General features: G+C 35.2%; 4 protein-coding genes across 8 annotated transcripts in view; 2 read left to right on the top strand and 2 right to left on the bottom strand.

Moving 5' to 3' along the window:
• LOC106716797 (aldehyde dehydrogenase family 3 member B1) overlaps nt 1–1030 on the top strand; it is a 33584-nt gene extending 32554 nt beyond the window's left edge. For both annotated transcript variants that reach the window (XM_045681715.1, XM_045681716.1), the window contains exons 10-11: nt 206–356; nt 941–1030. In XM_045681715.1, the coding sequence (XP_045537671.1) occupies nt 206–356; nt 941–961 (172 nt within the window). In that variant the 3' untranslated portion in view covers nt 962–1030. The remainder of the gene's footprint in view (nt 1–205; nt 357–940) is intronic.
• Nucleotides 1031–2528: 1498 nt separating this feature from the next.
• On the top strand, nt 2529–4641 carry LOC106716548 (ras-like GTP-binding protein Rho1). 3 transcript variants are annotated; one of them, XM_014510076.2, is made up of 2 exons: nt 2529–2608; nt 3309–4641. In XM_014510076.2, exon 2 carries the CDS (start codon nt 3314–3316, stop codon nt 3890–3892), a length of 579 nt encoding a protein of 192 aa, XP_014365562.1. In that variant the 5' UTR covers nt 2529–2608; nt 3309–3313; the 3' UTR covers nt 3893–4641. The 3 variants fall into 3 exon arrangements, with proteins under 3 accessions (XP_014365562.1, XP_014365561.1, XP_014365560.1); XM_014510075.2 differs by lacking the exon at nt 2529–2608 and adding an exon at nt 3000–3101 and having other exon boundaries at nt 3309–4640; XM_014510074.2 differs by lacking the exon at nt 2529–2608 and adding an exon at nt 3100–3182.
• Nucleotides 4642–8173: 3532 nt separating this feature from the next.
• LOC106716805 (polynucleotide 5'-hydroxyl-kinase NOL9) lies at nt 8174–12357 on the bottom strand. 2 transcript variants are annotated; one of them, XM_014510419.2, is made up of 5 exons: nt 10550–12357; nt 10044–10278; nt 9413–9901; nt 9028–9188; nt 8174–8555 (listed from the first exon to the last, which is right to left on the bottom strand). In XM_014510419.2, exons 1-5 carry the CDS (start codon nt 12120–12122, stop codon nt 8305–8307), a joined length of 2709 nt encoding a protein of 902 aa, XP_014365905.2. In that variant the 5' UTR covers nt 12123–12357; the 3' UTR covers nt 8174–8304. The 2 variants fall into 2 exon arrangements, with proteins under 2 accessions (XP_014365905.2, XP_014365904.2); XM_014510418.2 differs by having other exon boundaries at nt 10544–12357.
• A 940-nt stretch (nt 12358–13297) lies between these two features.
• Nucleotides 13298–19147, bottom strand: LOC106716802 (ATP synthase subunit alpha, mitochondrial). The gene is made up of 10 exons (XM_014510414.2): nt 18982–19147; nt 18455–18577; nt 16269–16382; nt 15548–15812; nt 15134–15358; nt 14779–14948; nt 14499–14593; nt 14178–14397; nt 13849–14016; nt 13298–13761 (listed from the first exon to the last, which is right to left on the bottom strand). The coding sequence occupies exons 1-10, from the start codon at nt 19045–19047 to the stop codon at nt 13549–13551; spliced, it is 1659 nt and encodes a 552-aa protein (XP_014365900.1). The 5' UTR covers nt 19048–19147; the 3' UTR covers nt 13298–13548.
• Nucleotides 19148–19187: the final 40 nt, after the last annotated feature.

Here is a 19187-nt window from a genome sequence, read left to right on the forward strand (position 1 = left end):
TCGCTTTTGTTAACATGTAAAAGTTTACTATTGAACTAAAAAAATAGAAACCTTATATAAAATTTCTCGGTGGTTTTAGGAATATTAACGAGAACTTCCACAGCTGAAAATACAGAAACATTATGCAATAAACAGCATTATAGATATGTTTTTGAACAAATATAAGCAGTGACAACTTGCAGTTAAAGAATTTTTTTCCCAACAGAATACGTTACCCGCCCTATTCAGATAAGAAGCTGAATAGAATAACGAAAATGATGGGGAAGAGTTCGTTACCCTCCTTCAAGTGTTTGCCCTACCTTCTGACGTTTGCACTCGGGGCGGCCATATCTTACGGCATCTTCGCCTGGCAGAAGGTAAAGAAGTAAAATTTATCTTTAAAATGTTCATTAATATAACTGAAATAATGTTATAAGTATTCATTTGTAAAGTTTCGTAAACAAATCTGCAACCGAGTATTATTTTAAGAAACTTTTTTAGTCCACTCAAACTTTAATTTCTTTCTTATGTACCTTGTGTCAGGGCCATAAAAACAGATCAGTATTGTCCACTTTTTTTTTTTTTTTTTTTAATTAAAAATTCGTATAAAGAGCACTTAATAATGTAAATGAAGTCATTATATAGAACGATGTTATACAAAAATACATCCTTTGATTAAGTAATCATTTGTTTTATTTTTACATCAACATATTGAAATTAAAAAAAAAAGTTACAATATGTTAGTAATATGTTAAAATTCATTTTTAATATTTTTGTGCAAGTGCTTTAAGTTTACAAACACTAATAAATTCAACACTCACCCGAAAAGCAGGCGCCTACAAAAAAATACTTAGCAATCAATCATACATATAACTAGATTAAAAAAGACAGTAATTATGTTTTTGTACACGTTTTGTATCTTAGTGATAATTTACATATTTTTTTGTTATTTTTGTTACAGATGGCTTCGGAAGATCAATAAAAAACGACGACTGATTTTAATTCGTAATTTCTTTTGAACTTTATTTTTATACAAATAATATGTTAATGGAAATATTATAAGATTAACATATCAATATAAACACGTACATATTTGTTACTATTTATGATTTTTCATTATTTTACTTTGGTTTAATACTTTGCATTTAACGTTATGTTGGGGGATACTTTTAAGAATTAATACAACATAATAATATGCTATACATTAAAAGACCTAAGCAACTTGCCACTTTCCTATTGTGATATACATTATTTAAGACTGGTGCTTGGTGAAAATACTGTTTTTCAAACTTATAATAACTAAGGTAGGATGAGAGAAAACAAAATTCTCGTATAAAATGTAATCGTAGCCTTCTAATGTCGAAACATCCGTACATTAAATAAATTGTTATACCGCTTTTATTTTGCTAATACTTAAAGAAGTCTATTAAAGATAATGGGATAATTATATTTAACCCATTTATTTTCACTACTTTAGTTATGTACGTTTTGATTTAAAAAAAAAAATGTTTTTCGCACAAATTAAATTTTTAAATATATTTTCAAATTTTTAAAATATCTACTTTATATAAAGCAATTCATGTTATTATTATTTTGTTGTGACTTTAGTTATAAGTAAAAACTGCATACGAATGTTAATAAAACATATTTAAATAGATTGTGTATTATTTCACTTTAACGCCAGCGAATTATGGCGGTCAGCGTGGGAATAATGCCCTCTATCGCTTACAATCAGTGCTCTTCCGTTATTCTACAGTGAATATCTATATCTATATATATAAAAGAAAGTCGTGTTAGTTACACTATTTATAACTCAAGAACGGCTGAATCGATTTGACTGAAAATTGATGGGCAGGTAGCTTAGAACCAGGAATAGGACATAGGATAATTTTTACCCCGTTTTATATTATTTTTTTTTATTCCGCGCGGACGGAGTCGCGGGAAAAAGCTTGTATATATATAAAAGAAAGTCGTGTTAGTTACACTATTTATAACTCAAGAACGGCTGAATCGATTTGACTGAAAATTGGTGGGCAGGTAGCTTAGAACCAGGAAACGAACATAGGATAATTTTTACCCCATTTTCTATTTTTTATTCCGCGCGGACGGAGTCGCGGGTAAAAGCTAGTTGTAGATAATTAATAACATTGTATTATATCCTACTTCAATAACTGATTTGAAAATACTTAAACTTCAAAAAATCATATCCGTGATCAGCACATTTCAACGCAAGGGACGTAGATGACGCACAAACGTTTTCCAGTAACATTACTTATCTAATAATAATTCAATTGAATTGTAAGTCTGAATCATATATAAGAAAGCTGAATGTTTAGCTATTTAAGCAATATATTAAATCTTTATAATTATTTCCTGTAACATACCTTTAACACCCATAATTTTATAAAATAAATTATAAGGATCAAAGAAATATAATTATTTTTCTTATCTATATTTAGCAACAAGTGTTTTTGCATTATCTATGTTGTTTACAATTTTTCCGACTGGCAACTAAATGACAAGCACGAGAAACGAATTTTAAACGTAATTTCAAGTTTATCTTTGAGTAATATTTAAATACCTAGCGATTTCAAATTAAAGGATTTTTCAATAACATCTAATAATTACGGTAATTATGTTGTTTTTACTATAAAAATTATTTCTTCAAAAACTTGTACATATAGTTAAAACATTGTATTTAATATTGGTTGGCAACTATACAAATTAAACGTATTACATAAGGTTTAAGGTAATTTTCATGATTCGAAAAAATCTTCCTAAGGGAAACTAAAAATAAATAATCTTTTATAACCGATCAAAAAATTGGCAGTCAATATCATCGTTTTCGTCTATAACAAAAGAAGCATTTCAAAATACATTTATATATGAACATTTTTGTCACATTTCAATAAAATCATGAAACAGCTGTTTTATTGTTAAGGAAATAAAATGTTTTTAAATTGCAATACAGTGGCAAGTGGATTTGATAGAGTACCTATTTCAGACAGCAATGGAAATTATTAGTTTTGTTTTACATGCGGCAACACCGCTTGTGATGTACAAAGACGATTAAAAAAGTGTCGATAGGTCAATATTCTGCAGAAATTAGCCAGAATCTTCAGGTATCTACAAAATATACTAAATAACCATCCTCGCATGTGAGGGTACTATGTGGTGGTGCTGTTCTTCTTCCGCTAGTTCAGGTGCTTATTCACGTTTGAGGGCTTGTCTAACTACTCCCTTCCCATATTCCTATACGGCCGCCATATTTATAAGTCATGAAAGGCGTTGACGCTCATCATAATTATTTGCGTTGTATTGTTTCACAGGACCGATGGCTGCGATACGCAAAAAGCTAGTGATTGTCGGTGACGGTGCGTGCGGTAAAACATGCCTCTTGATCGTATTCAGCAAGGATCAGTTTCCGGAAGTGTATGTGCCGACAGTATTTGAGAATTACGTCGCCGACATAGAAGTGGATGGCAAACAAGTGGAGTTAGCATTGTGGGATACGGCGGGCCAGGAGGATTACGACCGATTGCGCCCCCTCTCGTATCCAGACACCGATGTAATCCTGATGTGTTTCTCGGTAGATTCCCCCGATTCTCTTGAAAATATCCCAGAGAAGTGGACACCCGAAGTCAAGCACTTCTGCCCCAACGTGCCTATTATCCTGGTGGGTAACAAGAAGGATCTGCGCAATGACCCGGCCACCATCAATGAGCTCCGCAAGATGAAGCAGGAGCCGGTGAAGCCGCAGGAGGGCCGCGCCATGGCAGAGAAGATCAACGCGTTCGCGTATCTCGAGTGTTCCGCTAAGAGCAAGGAGGGTGTCCGTGAGGTGTTCGAAACGGCGACCCGTGCCGCGTTACAAGTCAAGAAGAAGAAGAAGACCAGGTGTTCTCTGCTGTAATTGTGCTGTTGTCGGAGGGACTCTGATTTATGAATTGTTCGCATACTGCCTGTAAACTTACGTTTGAAACGACTCGAACTGTGCAGCAGTGGCGACGCCGGCCACACAGTGCTTCCTTCCGATACTGACAGCTGACGCCAGCGGCGGCCCGCGCAGCACGCACATCCACTCAGTATTCGTGTGGCTATACTTTCACAATTGGTACTTGTATATTTTATAGAATATCTATAAAGAGTAAGCGTAATTGCCTTAACAGATGCCTCCGGGGCGAGCAAGCCGTGGGGAACTCTTGCCCCGGTGCGCCAACTGGAATTTTTAGTGCTATATTATCATGTTATATAATCGAATAGCATTTCCTCAGGATATAGATTTAGCCTGGACCGATATCACCGAGACTTAAATTCGGTATTTTGTATTTTAATTTTTCAATAAAATAGTGATGTATAAATTGTAGGATGTTTATTTGACATGGAGCACGAGCCCCAATCTGACTCATCAAGTGCCTGTCGGCCAGGTCGGGCGCGTCTCGGACACGTCCATCTCTTATTGAATTAGGGCAGTTTTATTGTAATCTATTGTTTGTGTAAAATTTTATCTTCCAAATGATTACATTGCATGCTAATATAATTTATTAGTAATAAAGGAACCCCATGTTTTAACTATTCTTTTCTAGACTTTTTGACTTTTATAAAATTTAATACAGCATTTATAAATCAAAGGTATCAATGGGGAAAATATTTAAGTGGAAATCAATCATTTATGTTATGTTTTACTAGTATTGTAAGTACAAAATTATCTTCAAATATACATTGATTAACACTAAATAATTAGACTTCCTTTTATAATTTATAATAATATATTTTGGAACTATTCCAATTACAAATTTATTAACAATTAATTGAACTTTCAATTTCAAGGAACTTCTTGACGATATCCATAATAAAAGTAGGTTAAATCTCCTGCAAATTAGTAAACACAGTGCTCTGACAACAATTAAAGATTCAGGGCAATTTTCACCACCTTTACGCTAGGAGAGTGTACTCAATTCATGACAAATTTCTGTAAAAAAAAAATTGGACTAGAACACTATTTGAATAATATTAAACTTGACACATTTCTCAATACAATGGACAAGCCTTGAAATTCTAAATATGATACTCTAACTTATCAATTTAATCAAGTATATATTATAGCACTTTGAATGATAACAAAAATATGAGTTTAATGATGTACTTTGTTCACAATTACATCATCATTGACTCATTTAGTATTTCACACAAAGAGTTAAGTGACAACAGAAAACATGTTACTTTAAATGTGTAACTACCACAATTTTTTAATTCTTCTGGCGTTGCGGATGTCCATGGGCGTCGGATCAAATAATTCTCGGTCCGTTGCTCGTTTGCCCCCTTCTCCTATAAAAAAAAAAAAAAAAAAAAATCAACCCTGCCTAGAGTTACATCTTATATGAGATCTCTCTAGTTCTATTCGTCAGATATAATTTTTCATAGGAATGGTTGCAACAGTTTCTTACGAAGTAGTCTTAATATGTTATACTAAATCTACACTAAATGTTGGATTTACTGGTCATTTAATGATTCTTGAATTTCAGTGAATTGAATAATTAGCGTAAATTATTAATAATTAATTTATTTAAAAAATTTAACAATGTTCATAACACTACTTTATCTGTTTAGGTAAACAACTTTGCAATTTTATCAGTCTGTTTACAGACGGCCAGTACTTTCCATTCAGTGCCTTGACGTTTCTTTGTTAATTTTGTTATAGAAAAATCTGTTAGTCACTGCAATTGGTAACCTCAGTTTGAATAGTTATGGTCATTGATTTAAATATAGCAAGTTTTAACTCTATGATTTTGACCCTAACCAGCATGATAGACCTCACTTTTATAAGCAGTATAATTATTTTTATTATTATACTATAGAAAATTTCTTTAATAATGAATTTGTGTCAGTGGTGTGTAAAAAATATATATCTCAAGTAGTTCCATTTTACTGTTCATCTGATTTTACATGACCATGACCATTTGTATCTCCTATAACTTTTAACTTAGTTTCGTATCACATGTATTGCAAACCTTTTGCATTATTGCAAAAAGGGAAAGATTGAGATTAAGAAGCTCGCCTTTGGCTTCTTTATTCAACTGAAGTGAATACTCCATCATACTTCTTAAAAACATATATCCCAAACTACTGTAACCGTGCGTATCTACTGACAAAGCTCCCGTACGTTATCTCTACTTTTCATAGATCACGGAAACAATACTATTTTGTTTCAACAGTGAAAACCAACAGTAACAAATACTTAATTCATTTATTCTCGGAGCAATTCATAATTTATGATAACCGCGGGGTTCGGGTCTAGGCGTGCAGTAGCATGACTCATTTAATTCAAGGAGCCGAGAGTGTTATGTTGTCGTTAGTCATCTGGAAAACAATAAACGTACAATGATAATTCGGCGACGCTTGGTGCCGCGTGTAACCAACAGAATCATTACGTTGGACAAATTAGAGACGCGTATTTATAACGGTCATGTTTCCATTAACGGGCAGAGGGGTGCCGCGTTGCAACGGTCTCATAAGTATGCAATATAGAGCTGCTTATAGTGAGATTGTAATCGTTAAGCCTTATAATTACAACATAATTTGTTGCTTTAATTGTCTTAAATATGTCTTAGTATAATGTTAATACTTTTTCCCTATCAGTAATAAGTATTTTTTATGTTAAAAAAGATCAGGACCTCAATATATCTTGTAATATGAGGATCTTTAGAGATAGTACTTGGACAAAACGATAGAGTATATAGTGAACTGTAGGAATAAAATGTCGTTTTTTATATAATATATTTCTCTTCGTTCTATCAAAACCATCCAATGTTTGTATGACGTTAGATGCGTCTTCAAATAGGTAAATACAATGAAGCTACGTTTGAGAGTGATGTCAGTGTATCCTAGCTGTCCTCCACAGCCCCATGACATCATTGAGCCGCGATGCGTCATTACATATACAAAAACGTACCATGCGAGATACGTGCTATATTTATTTTCATGTAAACATCAAACTCAGCTGATTGGATTGGACATTTTAACGTTTGTTCTAATTTCAATTAATACAATACAATACTAAGATATAACGACAATATCACTCTAAAGAGTTGGAGTCAAGGTCTGAATGAATTTTCTGTTACAACTCAAGATCTAAGCTAATGACGATTTTAAATAATTATATCAAAGAGAGGGACTAATATAAAAAAATACATGGAGAGGGCTTAGTATGGAAATATGCTTCTGCATTGCCTCCTCGATCTTTATTTGCATTCTTTAACGATAGCGATAGTCGTCCTTAATCTAGTGAGCTGCGGAGAAGCGCAAAAAAACTATCTTTACTTAATCGACGACGTACCTACTATTAGTTAATACTAAACTACAGAACTAATTAGTAAAGTACCTCATAACATATTTTTTTAATAACGTGCAAGTGGAGCAACAATACTTTATAATTTCCCAAGCGACACATTTCATATCAATGAATTACGGTCATACAGGACTCATTAATGTAAATTTTGTAAGTTAAATAGAAAATGTATCGTAAAAAAAAAAACAAGAACACTTTTTTCGCTCCAAAAATGTGAATATTAAAATTCGAAGATTTGATATTCATTGGGTAGAGGATAATATTACATCTAGATTAACAGTACCTGGTTTATTCACTAACCATCAAAAATTTAATTTTCAAATATACTTAACAAAAGCAAAGTATAACAACAGTATTAAAGAAGTTTGAAAGTGCATCGTAGTAGACTTCGTTTCGTTATTAATTCTCAAATCAATATGCAGGACGCGAAATGAGCCAGTGGCATTAAGGCTTATCGAGTGCTTTCAGAATTGAGGATATCCGCTTCAAAATTGTATGCAATGCAAAAATATATGCAACAACTAAACAATTTTGTTTAAAAATAAAATAATATATCGCTTTATTAAGAAATTACCTGCTCGAGCGGAATTAAAAAAAAACTTAATAAAGCGTATGTTTACAATCTATGTTTTATATCTGTGCCAAATTTCATCAAGTCCCGTTGTGCCGGTCCGGAGATATTTTCAAAAAAGGTATTAAAAGATGTGAGGGATGGTAAAAAGTAGCGGGGGTAGTAAAAAGATTATTGTGGTTAAACGTGAGGTTGGGAAAAGGGGAAGGATTATATAAATGGTGGGATAGTCAAAATAAATGTGTGATGTTAAACTTTTGTTTGTGCATTTTCTTTATAGGCAAAAAAAGTAAATAAGACTTTCTTGTATAACTTATATTTTCGACACTTACACAACATACTTTGTACATAATCTTCAGAACAAACATATTAGTAATCACAATTAATTGAATGTTGAATTTCGAAGCTATGAGTTTTTAGACATTTTTAATAGTTGTATTGGATTAAATCTTCTTCGTGGTGCTGAAATGAGTTGTCTCTGTTGGTACTGGCTGAGCATTCTGTAAGGCACCATTGTACCTTCTGGGAGATATTTCTCCTGACCTCTTAATTCCGGCATCCAATCCGTGTAAAGTACAGCGTTGACTAGAGATAGATTGTCAGCTGATACTGGAGTGATTACATATAAAATGTCATTTTCAATACCACGAATGAGTCCTGAAATTTAAAAAATAAAATAAAAAAATCACGTCCTCTACTATTACATTTCCGTATAGCACTATTCTCAAACATCTCTCGTCTCTGCATCCATACAACTAGACTGCAGTTACGGATATAGTAGTTTTCAGATATCTTGGCGGCTCTTAATTTAGCGCGACATGCAGAACACAATTTTATGTGTAGCGAAGCGTAGAGGGATATGGGGAGTGGACACTGAACAGCGCGCCCATGACCTTGAGCCGCCAAGATATTTGAACAGAACTATACTACTTATATGACGGTATTTTAAATTGTGTATGTGAAATGTCGTTTGATACATATTCTGTACGTAATTTTCCTAAGGATACAATTAGTGGATTTGTTGCCTTTTTAATTACTTGTTACTTATTAAGCAATAGATGGCGCTCTCTTATCTACAATTAATTTAATCTAAACTAAGAGCGAAATTTTAATGATAATATGTTCTTACCATGTCCATAACAGAGCAGAGGTTTATCTGTCAATGTAAACACTTTGGCAGTCTTATCAGTATGTTTGCAAAGCGCTACCACTTTTCCATTCAGCACCTTGGTTATTGAGTCCCTATGAATTCTGATATTTGTCGCGACGTACAAATCTTGTAAACTGACTCTGTAATTGAGAAATATAAAAGTTAATGAGCTTTTAGTGAAGTTATTTATTTAATCGTTAATAATATATATATTTTTATACATCTGCAATTCGATTAACCAACAATAATAAAAAAATATATATATTTTCAGATTTGAAAGATATTTAAAACTAACAAAAACACGTTAGTATTTATAATATGTTCGTGTTACTGAACAAAAAATTATCAAATAAAGTATACTTACGAATGTGGGGTGATATTTAGCAGTGATGAAGTGTAATCAGCAATTCCTCCAAAATAAGATAATAAATTAAGATACCTCTGATCTCTTGCAGCTAAAGTCATATTATCAGAGTTAGTATTTGTGCGGAATGTCTCTGCCCCAGTTACTACATACGCATACGACAGTGGATCCTGTCGTGATAGATTAGCAAAAAACTTGTCATGTTTATATTGCTCATATAATTCTTCAACCTTTTGTGATGTCAAACGGTATTGGAAATTTTTCTTCATATTCTGTAATTCTATTTGCAGTAGGAATGTTGGTTGAATGCGTAGTATGATGTAGGAGATGAACTTCAAACCGATGGCATTGCACATGCCCATTGTGTTGACGATCCAAGGTATATTGCACATAATATCATTGTCTTTGCATTCGGCAATCAGCTGGTCTACGGCATTTAAATAACGCTTTGGATTGTCCATAGGGTTTATCATTCCAATGTTCAGCATTCTGAAAAGATAGATCATAAAACTTTTAATGCAGTGTTTGAAAATGTTTATTACTATATTTTTTTCATTAATATACTTTAAAAATTTTTACATAAAATTATTTCTCATTCTCATTATATATTCATTACAAAAAAAAAACTTACACATTAGGTTTCTTGAGATGTGTAAAGTTAGGTCCTAGGAGTGGATCTAAGTCTAAGACAACCGTTGCAGATATACTGCCTGCTATAGTGAATTCACATTGTCCCGGATCCAAATCTACAACGAGTATGGGTCCAGCGCTGCAGGATAACTGCCGGTTCACATAGTAGCGCAGGAATGTCGACTTCCCACTACCTTTACCTCCACAAACCATACCTATACTGGTATCTCCTGAACCTGGAAAGGTCATAAGTTATATGAAACAGAATATTTCAATTTCAAATACATATTTGGATTGACAATTAAGTGATCTCTTATGGAATACCATAAAACATATATTAACCATGGGTTTTCACTGATGAAACATGTATAAAAACATGTCATCTTTCCCATTTTCGTTGGAAAACGGAGATAAAAATTTGCTTTTGTGTAGTTCTTATGGCGGTGAAAACTTGTAATAAGAGAATCTACAATATAAATAAAATTGACAGTATTAACTAACTTGTACCAAATCTAGCTGCTTCTTGCCAATTTGGATTTTCTTGAAAATGTTTGTATGGCTGTTCCGGATACAATGAACAGCCCAGCATCTCTGAGGCTCTTTTCAAGTTTAAGGGAACATTTTCTGCAGTTCTATTAAACAAGTTGCAAGCCTTGAAGTGATTTTCTGAAAATTCTAATTCTGTACTGTACAATTTTTCTAAAGCTAAAACTACATCATATGTGCCGATTTCCGTAACAATCTCTTCAGCCTCAGATATGGACACTCCTTTTGCAGTCAAACTGTCAAACAATCCGGTATGAATATTTGTACCCTGCAGAGTTCTTACACAGTGCGCAAAATTATAAAACGGAGCATACACAAAGTAAGGTTTATTTCCTAAATTAAATCCATATATTTGAGCGCATCCTCCTAATTTTTTAACAATTACTTTCCCATGGATGAACAATTCTGAAGGATGTTTCAACACTACAATAACACAATCTTCACCGTGAAAGATTTTATATTTTTCAGTTGAGCATACCCCATCATCGGAAGTTAAATCTTCTGTCATCATTGGGGATTGAATAGTGTTATCATTCACACTATCATTTTGAACTTCTGACCCAGCTATAGATTCTGACAAGTTACTATTACTAACAGTCACTTCTACCCCTAAATCTGAAATTGAACTATCAACTTGTATATCATGATTATCATCATCCGAAATGTTAAAAGGAGAAAATGTTGCATTGTGACGTTCATGACTAATGTTTTTAACCGTAGCATTTCTATAATGCCCCATAATATCATCAAAATTTTCAGTTTTAGCATTTTTAGATGTAATGGACACAAATGTTGAGGTTGGCTTGACTGTGTAAGTTACTCTGTCTTTATTATCATTGCTTTTAACATCTGCATAGTCAAAGAACTGCATATTTTCACATGTGAATGCATCATATTTTTCTTTTTTTGATATTTTAGGTTCAATTAATTCTTCTGTTTCACAAGTAGAGATTCTTGAATGTTCTTCAATGTCAATCATTTTTCTTTTTAATTTTTCATGAGGAACTTTGACTGTATATAATCTATTGCGAATTTTTCCAGCCAATACTCCATCAGGATCAAATGGAGTGGAACTTTCAGTATCAGATTTTGTCTCAGTAGTACTAATATTAGATGAACCAAAGGTAAAAACCGTGTCATTTTCTTCATGCAATTCAGATGAAGATTCTCTTTCGCTTTTAGGATTAGACAAAACATCTTCACTTACGTCTCTCGTCGGCGAATATGTACCTTCAATTAATGAAGCCTCATTACTGTCAATTAAATTAGATATTGAATCCAGATCACTACTGTCCAATGTAGCTCTCGTAGTCTCATTATCTGAATTAGCGTTTGAAAGATTTAAATCAGAAAAACCGCTAACTGAAGTGGAATCCGACTCCTCTACGTTTTCAGATTTTCTAATAAGCTCATTGTCACTTTTCTTGTATCCATATAACATTTGCTTAAGTTTTTTCTTTATTTTTTCCTCTGGTTTTTTGTCTTTCTTGGAATCATCATTTAAGGGTGCATGAGCTTTTTCGAAAAACTCCATATTTATTACTACTAGTCTACAGGGTTAAGTGCGTTTAGATATTTTGTAAGGTTAGGAATACTTGTGCTCTAAATCCAAGTATATTCACAGTTTATATTTTTATGTAGAAAAACACTGGTTATGTGACTAAATAACAAAGCCACGTGTTTTTTTCATAAATTAGGTTTCCAATTTCTTCGGCACAACAAAACAAATTTAATGTCAACTAAATGTCAAACAATGGCCAAAGAACACCACAGAGAACCAAAGACGCATATAATTTTTAGCAATGGCAAAGGTCACTTTAAAAAAATAGTTTTTTTTAGTAATGGAGTAATTTTGTTAAAGTTATTTCCAGATATTATAGCTTGACGTGTGCATCATAAGCCGCGTACCCACCTAGCGCACAGGCTCACGCGGCAGCCTCGCGAGTCAACGCCTCGGCTGGTGTGGACGTGCCTCGGCCTGCCTCGGGCGCGCGTTTGCTCGGCCCCGAGCCATCTGTTGTCGGTAAACTTGACGCGCTCAAAGGTGCATCAGTGAGCGCTGTGCGTTAGGTGGGGACGGTTATGTTTTGGCTCGCGCGCGAAGCTACTTCAGGTTTTGTCTCTTGCCGTGTTTGTCTTCTGTAATTTTGATATCATGTGCAGTCAGGAGGAGTCCAGTAGGTTTTTTTGATACGTGACTGTTTAAACAATAAGCAGCTAGGAAAATAGCTGCAGCTGAAAATACACGACTGTCCATTACGAATACTCTCGGACTTATGATGGCTCAGCCTGCCTCGCGAGGCGGCCACGGCCACGCGGAACAAAAGTACTGAGGCTGCCGCAGGAGCCATCGCTCGCGATCCGGACACCGAGGCTGCCGCGTGAGCCTGTGCGCTAGGTGGGTACGCGGCTATAAACCGAACTTATTGGAAAAACTAAAGTGAGAGCTTGAGATCTCCCATTATTACTACTTTTTTCTACAAATTGATAGGTTAAAGCAAAACTGAGTCGATTTGTACTACATGAGCTATTGTTGTAGTAATATGTAGTAGTATTTTGTTATTAAAAGGCATAGTGTAGATTTAGAACGTTAAAGAGTATATAAAAAGGTACTCTAACTTTACAGCCTGTTCATAGTATTATCAATGATGTTTAAATTATGATTTTCTTTTCTTCATATTTATAGTGAGAGGAAAATAAAACAAGATATTTTGTATATGTATGTAATTAACCACTCCTGACATCGATAAATACATTCCATGATTGTATTCACATTCAATACAGTACATACGAATGACAACTACTTGTGACTGCATATGGAAGCTCCACCATATTGTAGAGCTTCCATCTGCAGCTGTTACACTTAGGAGTTCTACTTAAGATTGTTGCTTGTCAATTTGATTTGGATTTACTCAACATGTAACAACCTTAAGAATAGTTATAAAGTTATTCTAAAGAAATTACGCCTGGGTGAAAGTGGCCATGAATTCGGTGACGATCTTCTTGAGTGCAGCGTCAGATTCGGGCGTGATCTGTCCGTCCTTGGCAATGGTGGCCAGGAGACCCTGGTGGCTGGTCTTGATGTGCTGGGTGAACTCCTTCTCGAAAGCTGTGATTTTGGTGGGGTCCAGTTTATCCAAGTGTCCGCGTACACCACAGTAGATAATGGCAACCTACAATCAAGAGTTGGTGTTAAATAGTGACATACCTCATTAGATTTTAGAGATTCTACTTGAATTTCTAATTTGATTTTAGCATACCTGTTCCTCAATGGCCATGGGCACGTATTGTCCCTGCTTGAGCAGTTCAGTGAGGCGCTGACCACGGTTGAGCAGCTGCTGGGTGGCAGCGTCCAAGTCAGATCCGAACTGGGCGAAGGCGGCCACTTCACGGTACTGAGCCAACTCCAGTTTCATGGAGCCAGCAACCTGTGCCATTACAAAACATATGAGCATCCTTTTTACCATAGATTCTAAGGTCACATGTGAGATTACGGCTCAAAGATATTTGACTGCAGAAGACAGATGTTGGCCGAATCTCGACTCGCCCCATAGTAGACAACTGGCGACATTTAAGTTTTTAATCTAACCTGCTTCATGGCCTTGGTTTGGGCAGCGGATCCTACACGCGACACAGAGAGACCGACGTTGATGGCGGGCCGGATACCCTTGTAGAAGAGCTCAGTCTCCAAGAAGATCTGTCCGTCAGTGATGGAGATGACGTTGGTTGGAATGTAGGCAGACACGTCACCGGCCTGGGTCTCGATGACGGGCAGAGCAGTCAGAGAGCCACCACCCATCTTGTCAGACCTGGAAAAAATGCAACATATTTTAGTTAAAATAAAAGCAAGCACGGTATTTTTTAAATTATAACAGTAGTAATAAATAAAAATAATTATGTAAGGACATACATCTTAGCCGCACGCTCGAGCAGACGTGAATGGAGATAGAACACGTCACCGGGGTAGGCCTCACGACCTGGGGGACGACGCAGCAGCAGAGACATCTGTAATGTCGCACAATATTTATTACATAGACACAAAGAGTTACATCTAAGGAATAATCATTTTAATTTTAAACTTTAATTTAAAACAAAATTACAACATATTTACAAAGAAGTCGCCAATTAGTTGACTAGTCATTAAAGCTTACACCTTTATAGAAAACTATGCAAAATAAGTAAAGGTTTACCTGACGGTAGGCCACAGCCTGTTTGGACAAGTCATCGTAGATGATGAGAGCATGCTTGCCGTTGTCACGGAAGAACTCGCCCATGGCGCAGCCCGAGTAAGGTGCCAAGTACTGCAGGGGTGCGGCGTCGGATGCGGTGGCAGACACGATGATTGTGTAGTTGATGGCACCTGACATTTAAATTCAATTATGATTTTGATATGAAAGGTGACCTTAACACAACTAGAGTAATGTGTCAAGGATTTTAATTTCGAATCCATTTGAGGAAGGATATCCTTAAGTAAACTGTCACAATAAGATCAATTAATTGTTACTACATATCAGCTATGTTAAATTTTTTACTAAAGATCCTCACCAGCATCAGTCAACCTCTTGACGATTTGTGCCACGGTGGATCTCTTCTGACCGATGGCGACGTAAATGCAGTATAGCTTCTTCTTCTCGTCCTGTCCCTTGTTGAAGCGCTGCTGGTTGATGATGGTGTCGATGGCCAGCGCGGTCTTGCCGGTCTGACGATCACCAATGATCAACTCACGCTGACCACGACCAATGGGCACCAAGGAGTCTACAGCCTTAATACCTAAAAGTGAAAAATGACTTAACACTGCATAAATTATGTATTTTGTTACACAATTGTTCAAAAAAAAAAAACTAGGTCCAGACGATTATCTAATATTCATTATTTCGTATATTTTGATGTTATACAATTGATAAAATTAAAATTACTCCAGTTTTTGATTATTTTATACATAATTTAAAAATATCTTACCAGTCTGCATAGGCTCGCGTACGGACACACGGGGAATGATACCAGGGGCCTTGATACCGACTCGCATACGGGACTTAGTGTCGACGGGGCCCTTGCCGTCGATGGGGTTACCCAGGGCATCTACAACACGGCCCAGCAGTTGGTCGCCCACGGGCACATCTACAATGGCACCGGTTCGCTTCACAATGTCGCCTTCCTTAATGAACTTGTCGTTACCAAACACGACCACACCAACATTGTCGGGCTCCAAGTTGAGGGCCATCCCCTATAAAAAACAATACTGTATCATACTGAAATTTATTACGAGTTAAGTAAATAAAATATATGAATGTACATATTTATAAACCATTCAATTAACTAAACTTAGTAATATCATACTAACATTAACCATTGGTTTCCGAGACTAAAATCCTATTGTAATCCCTGTCATTATCTTCGACAAAACAAACAATATGTTTTAAACGGAGATTTTGGTCTCAGAAACCCACTGTAAGTGAACTTTACAAAATAACTTCTCTATTTTACATAACGCAATTTATTACATAATTTACTTTAGGTACAACTCAACAGTCAATGGTTTTTGTAGACTGCATAAATATTAATCACAAGGTCACTTAGACAAGAAAACTTAGGTATTTAAAATTAACCTTAAAAATCTGAAATTTCATGATATTGTCTTAGTATAATTAAATAAAATTAATTATTTCAAAACAGTTGTTACCTTAAGACCGGAGGAGAATTCCACCATCTCCTCAGCCTGGATGTTCTTGAGGCCATACACACGAGCAATACCGTCTCCGATGCTCAACACACGGCCGGTCTCTTCCAAGTCAGCCTGCAAATTATTAAATTTATTTATTACATAATACATGATATATAAATTAAGTACATGATTAAAACATATTTTTTTACAAATTACTTTAGAATTGCATTGTTTGAATAATGTTTTGAAACATAATAAGAATTATTCCAACACACACTAATACTCTTTGAAATATAATTGAATCATTAACTACCTATAGACGTTTAGATGGTTAGTATAGAATAATATTGGTTAGATATGAATACTGTTTCAAAACAAATTTTAACTATAAAATAACTGCAATTATTTCAGCATATTCATGTTGTATAAGTTAAGAGACAATAAAATTAAATACTAAGATAATTGACAAATATTGTGCTGTTTACTTATTTTAAAAGAAAAATTTATAAAAATGGCACCTGTAAAATTACTGCATCAATAGCTGATTTTTTTTATTATATAACATTGCAGATAAACATGAACTCATTACTTATTACCATTTTTAAAACATTTCATACAATTGCTTCAGTCATTTAGTTTTGAAAATGTCTCAGATTGTCAAAAATCAGCTGATTACTGAAAATTTATTCAGTAGAAAAACATTTGAAGAGGCCTGAATTAAGACAAATATTAGGTCCTTACATATGAAATTGGCGTTTTTCGTACTGGCCACTTTAATCACGAATTTCTCCTCTTTGGTAAGGAATTCCAAATTCAAATTTGTACAGCAATAGACTCATGTATTTGTGGTTCGATGACCGTCATTCATTTGTTTTTTTTTCTTCTGTTTTTTTCTGTTTGCGTCACTCATTTTACAAAATGGAAAACTTAAAATATCGCATTATTTACGAGTACGAGTTCCGCCGTGGCACTAGTGCTGCGGAAACGACTCGAAGGGTGAATGATGTGTATGGCGGTCGTGTTGCAAAAGAAAACACGGTTCGTTTTTGGTTCCAACGTTTTCGTTCTGGAAATTTCGATCTGCAGAACAAGTCCCGTGGGAGGCCTGAGACTCAAGTTGATAATGAAGAGTTGAATGCTATTGTGGAAGTGGATCCATCGCAAACCACGTCCGAGTTAGCTGCAGGCTGCGATGTTAGTGATAAAACTGTTTTAATTCACTTGAAGCAAATTGGGAAGATTAAAAAGCTTGAAAGGTGGGCACCTCACGAATTCACTGAAGCAAACCGGCAAACGCGCGTCGACTGTTGCGTTACATTACTGAACCGGCACAATAATGAAGGTATTTTAAACCGAATCATTACCTGTGATGAAAAATGGTTTCTTTACGATAATCGGAAGCTCTCAGCGCAATGGTTGGATCCTGGCCAGCCAGCCAAATCCTGCCCCAAGCGAAAATTAACCCCAAAAAGTTACTTGTAAGCGTTTGGTGGACTAGTGCCGGTATTGTTCATTACAGTTTTCTCAAATCTGGCCAGACTATTACGGCTGATGTCTATTGTCAGCAATTGCAAACCATGATGGAAAAGCTAGCGGCTAAACAACCTAGGCTGGTCAATCGCTCCACGCCACTGCTGCTTCACGACAACGCTAGACCACACACTGCGTAACAGACGGCTACTAAATTAGAAGAGCTTCAATTGGAAAGTCTAAGACATCCTGCGTACTCCCCGGACCTTGCTCCAACAGATAACCATTTTTTTCGAAATTTGGATAACTTCTTGCAAGGGAAAAAATTCAACTCCGATGGGGCAGTCCAAGTCGCCTTCAAAGATTTTATTGATTCCCGTCCGACTGGTTTTTTTTAGTAAAGGGATCAATTAACTACCTATGAGATGGCAAAAGTGCATAGAAAATAATGGTTCATACTTTGATTAATTAAATATATTATATTAAAAAATATTCGACTTTTTGTTCCTCCCATACAAAACGCCAATTTCATATGTAAGGACCTAATATATATAAGTATGATTTTTCATCAAAACTGTATATTGTCCTAAATTTAACAATATTTTATTTTTTTTTAAATAAATAATTAATACTTATAATAAAGAAAGTAACATGTATAAAGTAGGCGGAATTTAGATTTATGTTAAAAAATTAACATAACATAGAAAATGAAAACCTTTACATAATCCACATACCTTTGGTGCGGCACCGAGGATTCTCTCCTCCAGGATTGTGGAGATTTCGACAGCTCGTTGTGGGCACGAGACGTGCAGCTTGCGGGACCCCACCGCCACCGCAGGAGCGGCGACCTTCGAAACCTACACCCCAACATAACCAATACGAAAATATTAATACATATAATTTATACATCTACAGGCGAGATTTCATCAAGTTCACTACTTTTGTTCACTATTTAATAATGCACTACTGAATAAACATGCGGCAATAGGACATAATGCCGATTATCCACTGTTACATAACGAATTGTCGGACGAGTTACTGGAGACATTTTCTTTGTAAACACTACTTATAAGGTACTATTATACAGTTCACGGAATATAATAAAGTACATAACTGATTAATTATTAAGAAATTTCTTAGAATCAACAAAATTTATATCAACTTTATGGTATGATCCAATATGATAACTGGAATTTTTCGATCTGTAGTGCCAAGATTTAAAATCTTATAACAAATATTTAACGGTAATAGGAAAATATACCTGAGACGCTGCATTAGGCAGACGCCTGGCCACGGACGAGGCCAAACGAGCGGAGATGAGAGACATTTTTCTTCAATTCAATACTAATGGCAGACAGGAGGGTCGTGTTCTTCTCCGCTCGCGACTCGTTGCGATATTACCGGAAATGACACAATCAATAGGAGTTGTCTTTGGTTCATGCGCACTAGAAACTAGAAATGAGAAAT

Source organism: Papilio machaon, chromosome 16 (assembly GCF_912999745.1).
Source record: "Papilio machaon chromosome 16, ilPapMach1.1, whole genome shotgun sequence".
NCBI classification, from domain to species: Eukaryota; Metazoa; Arthropoda; class Insecta; order Lepidoptera; family Papilionidae; genus Papilio; species Papilio machaon.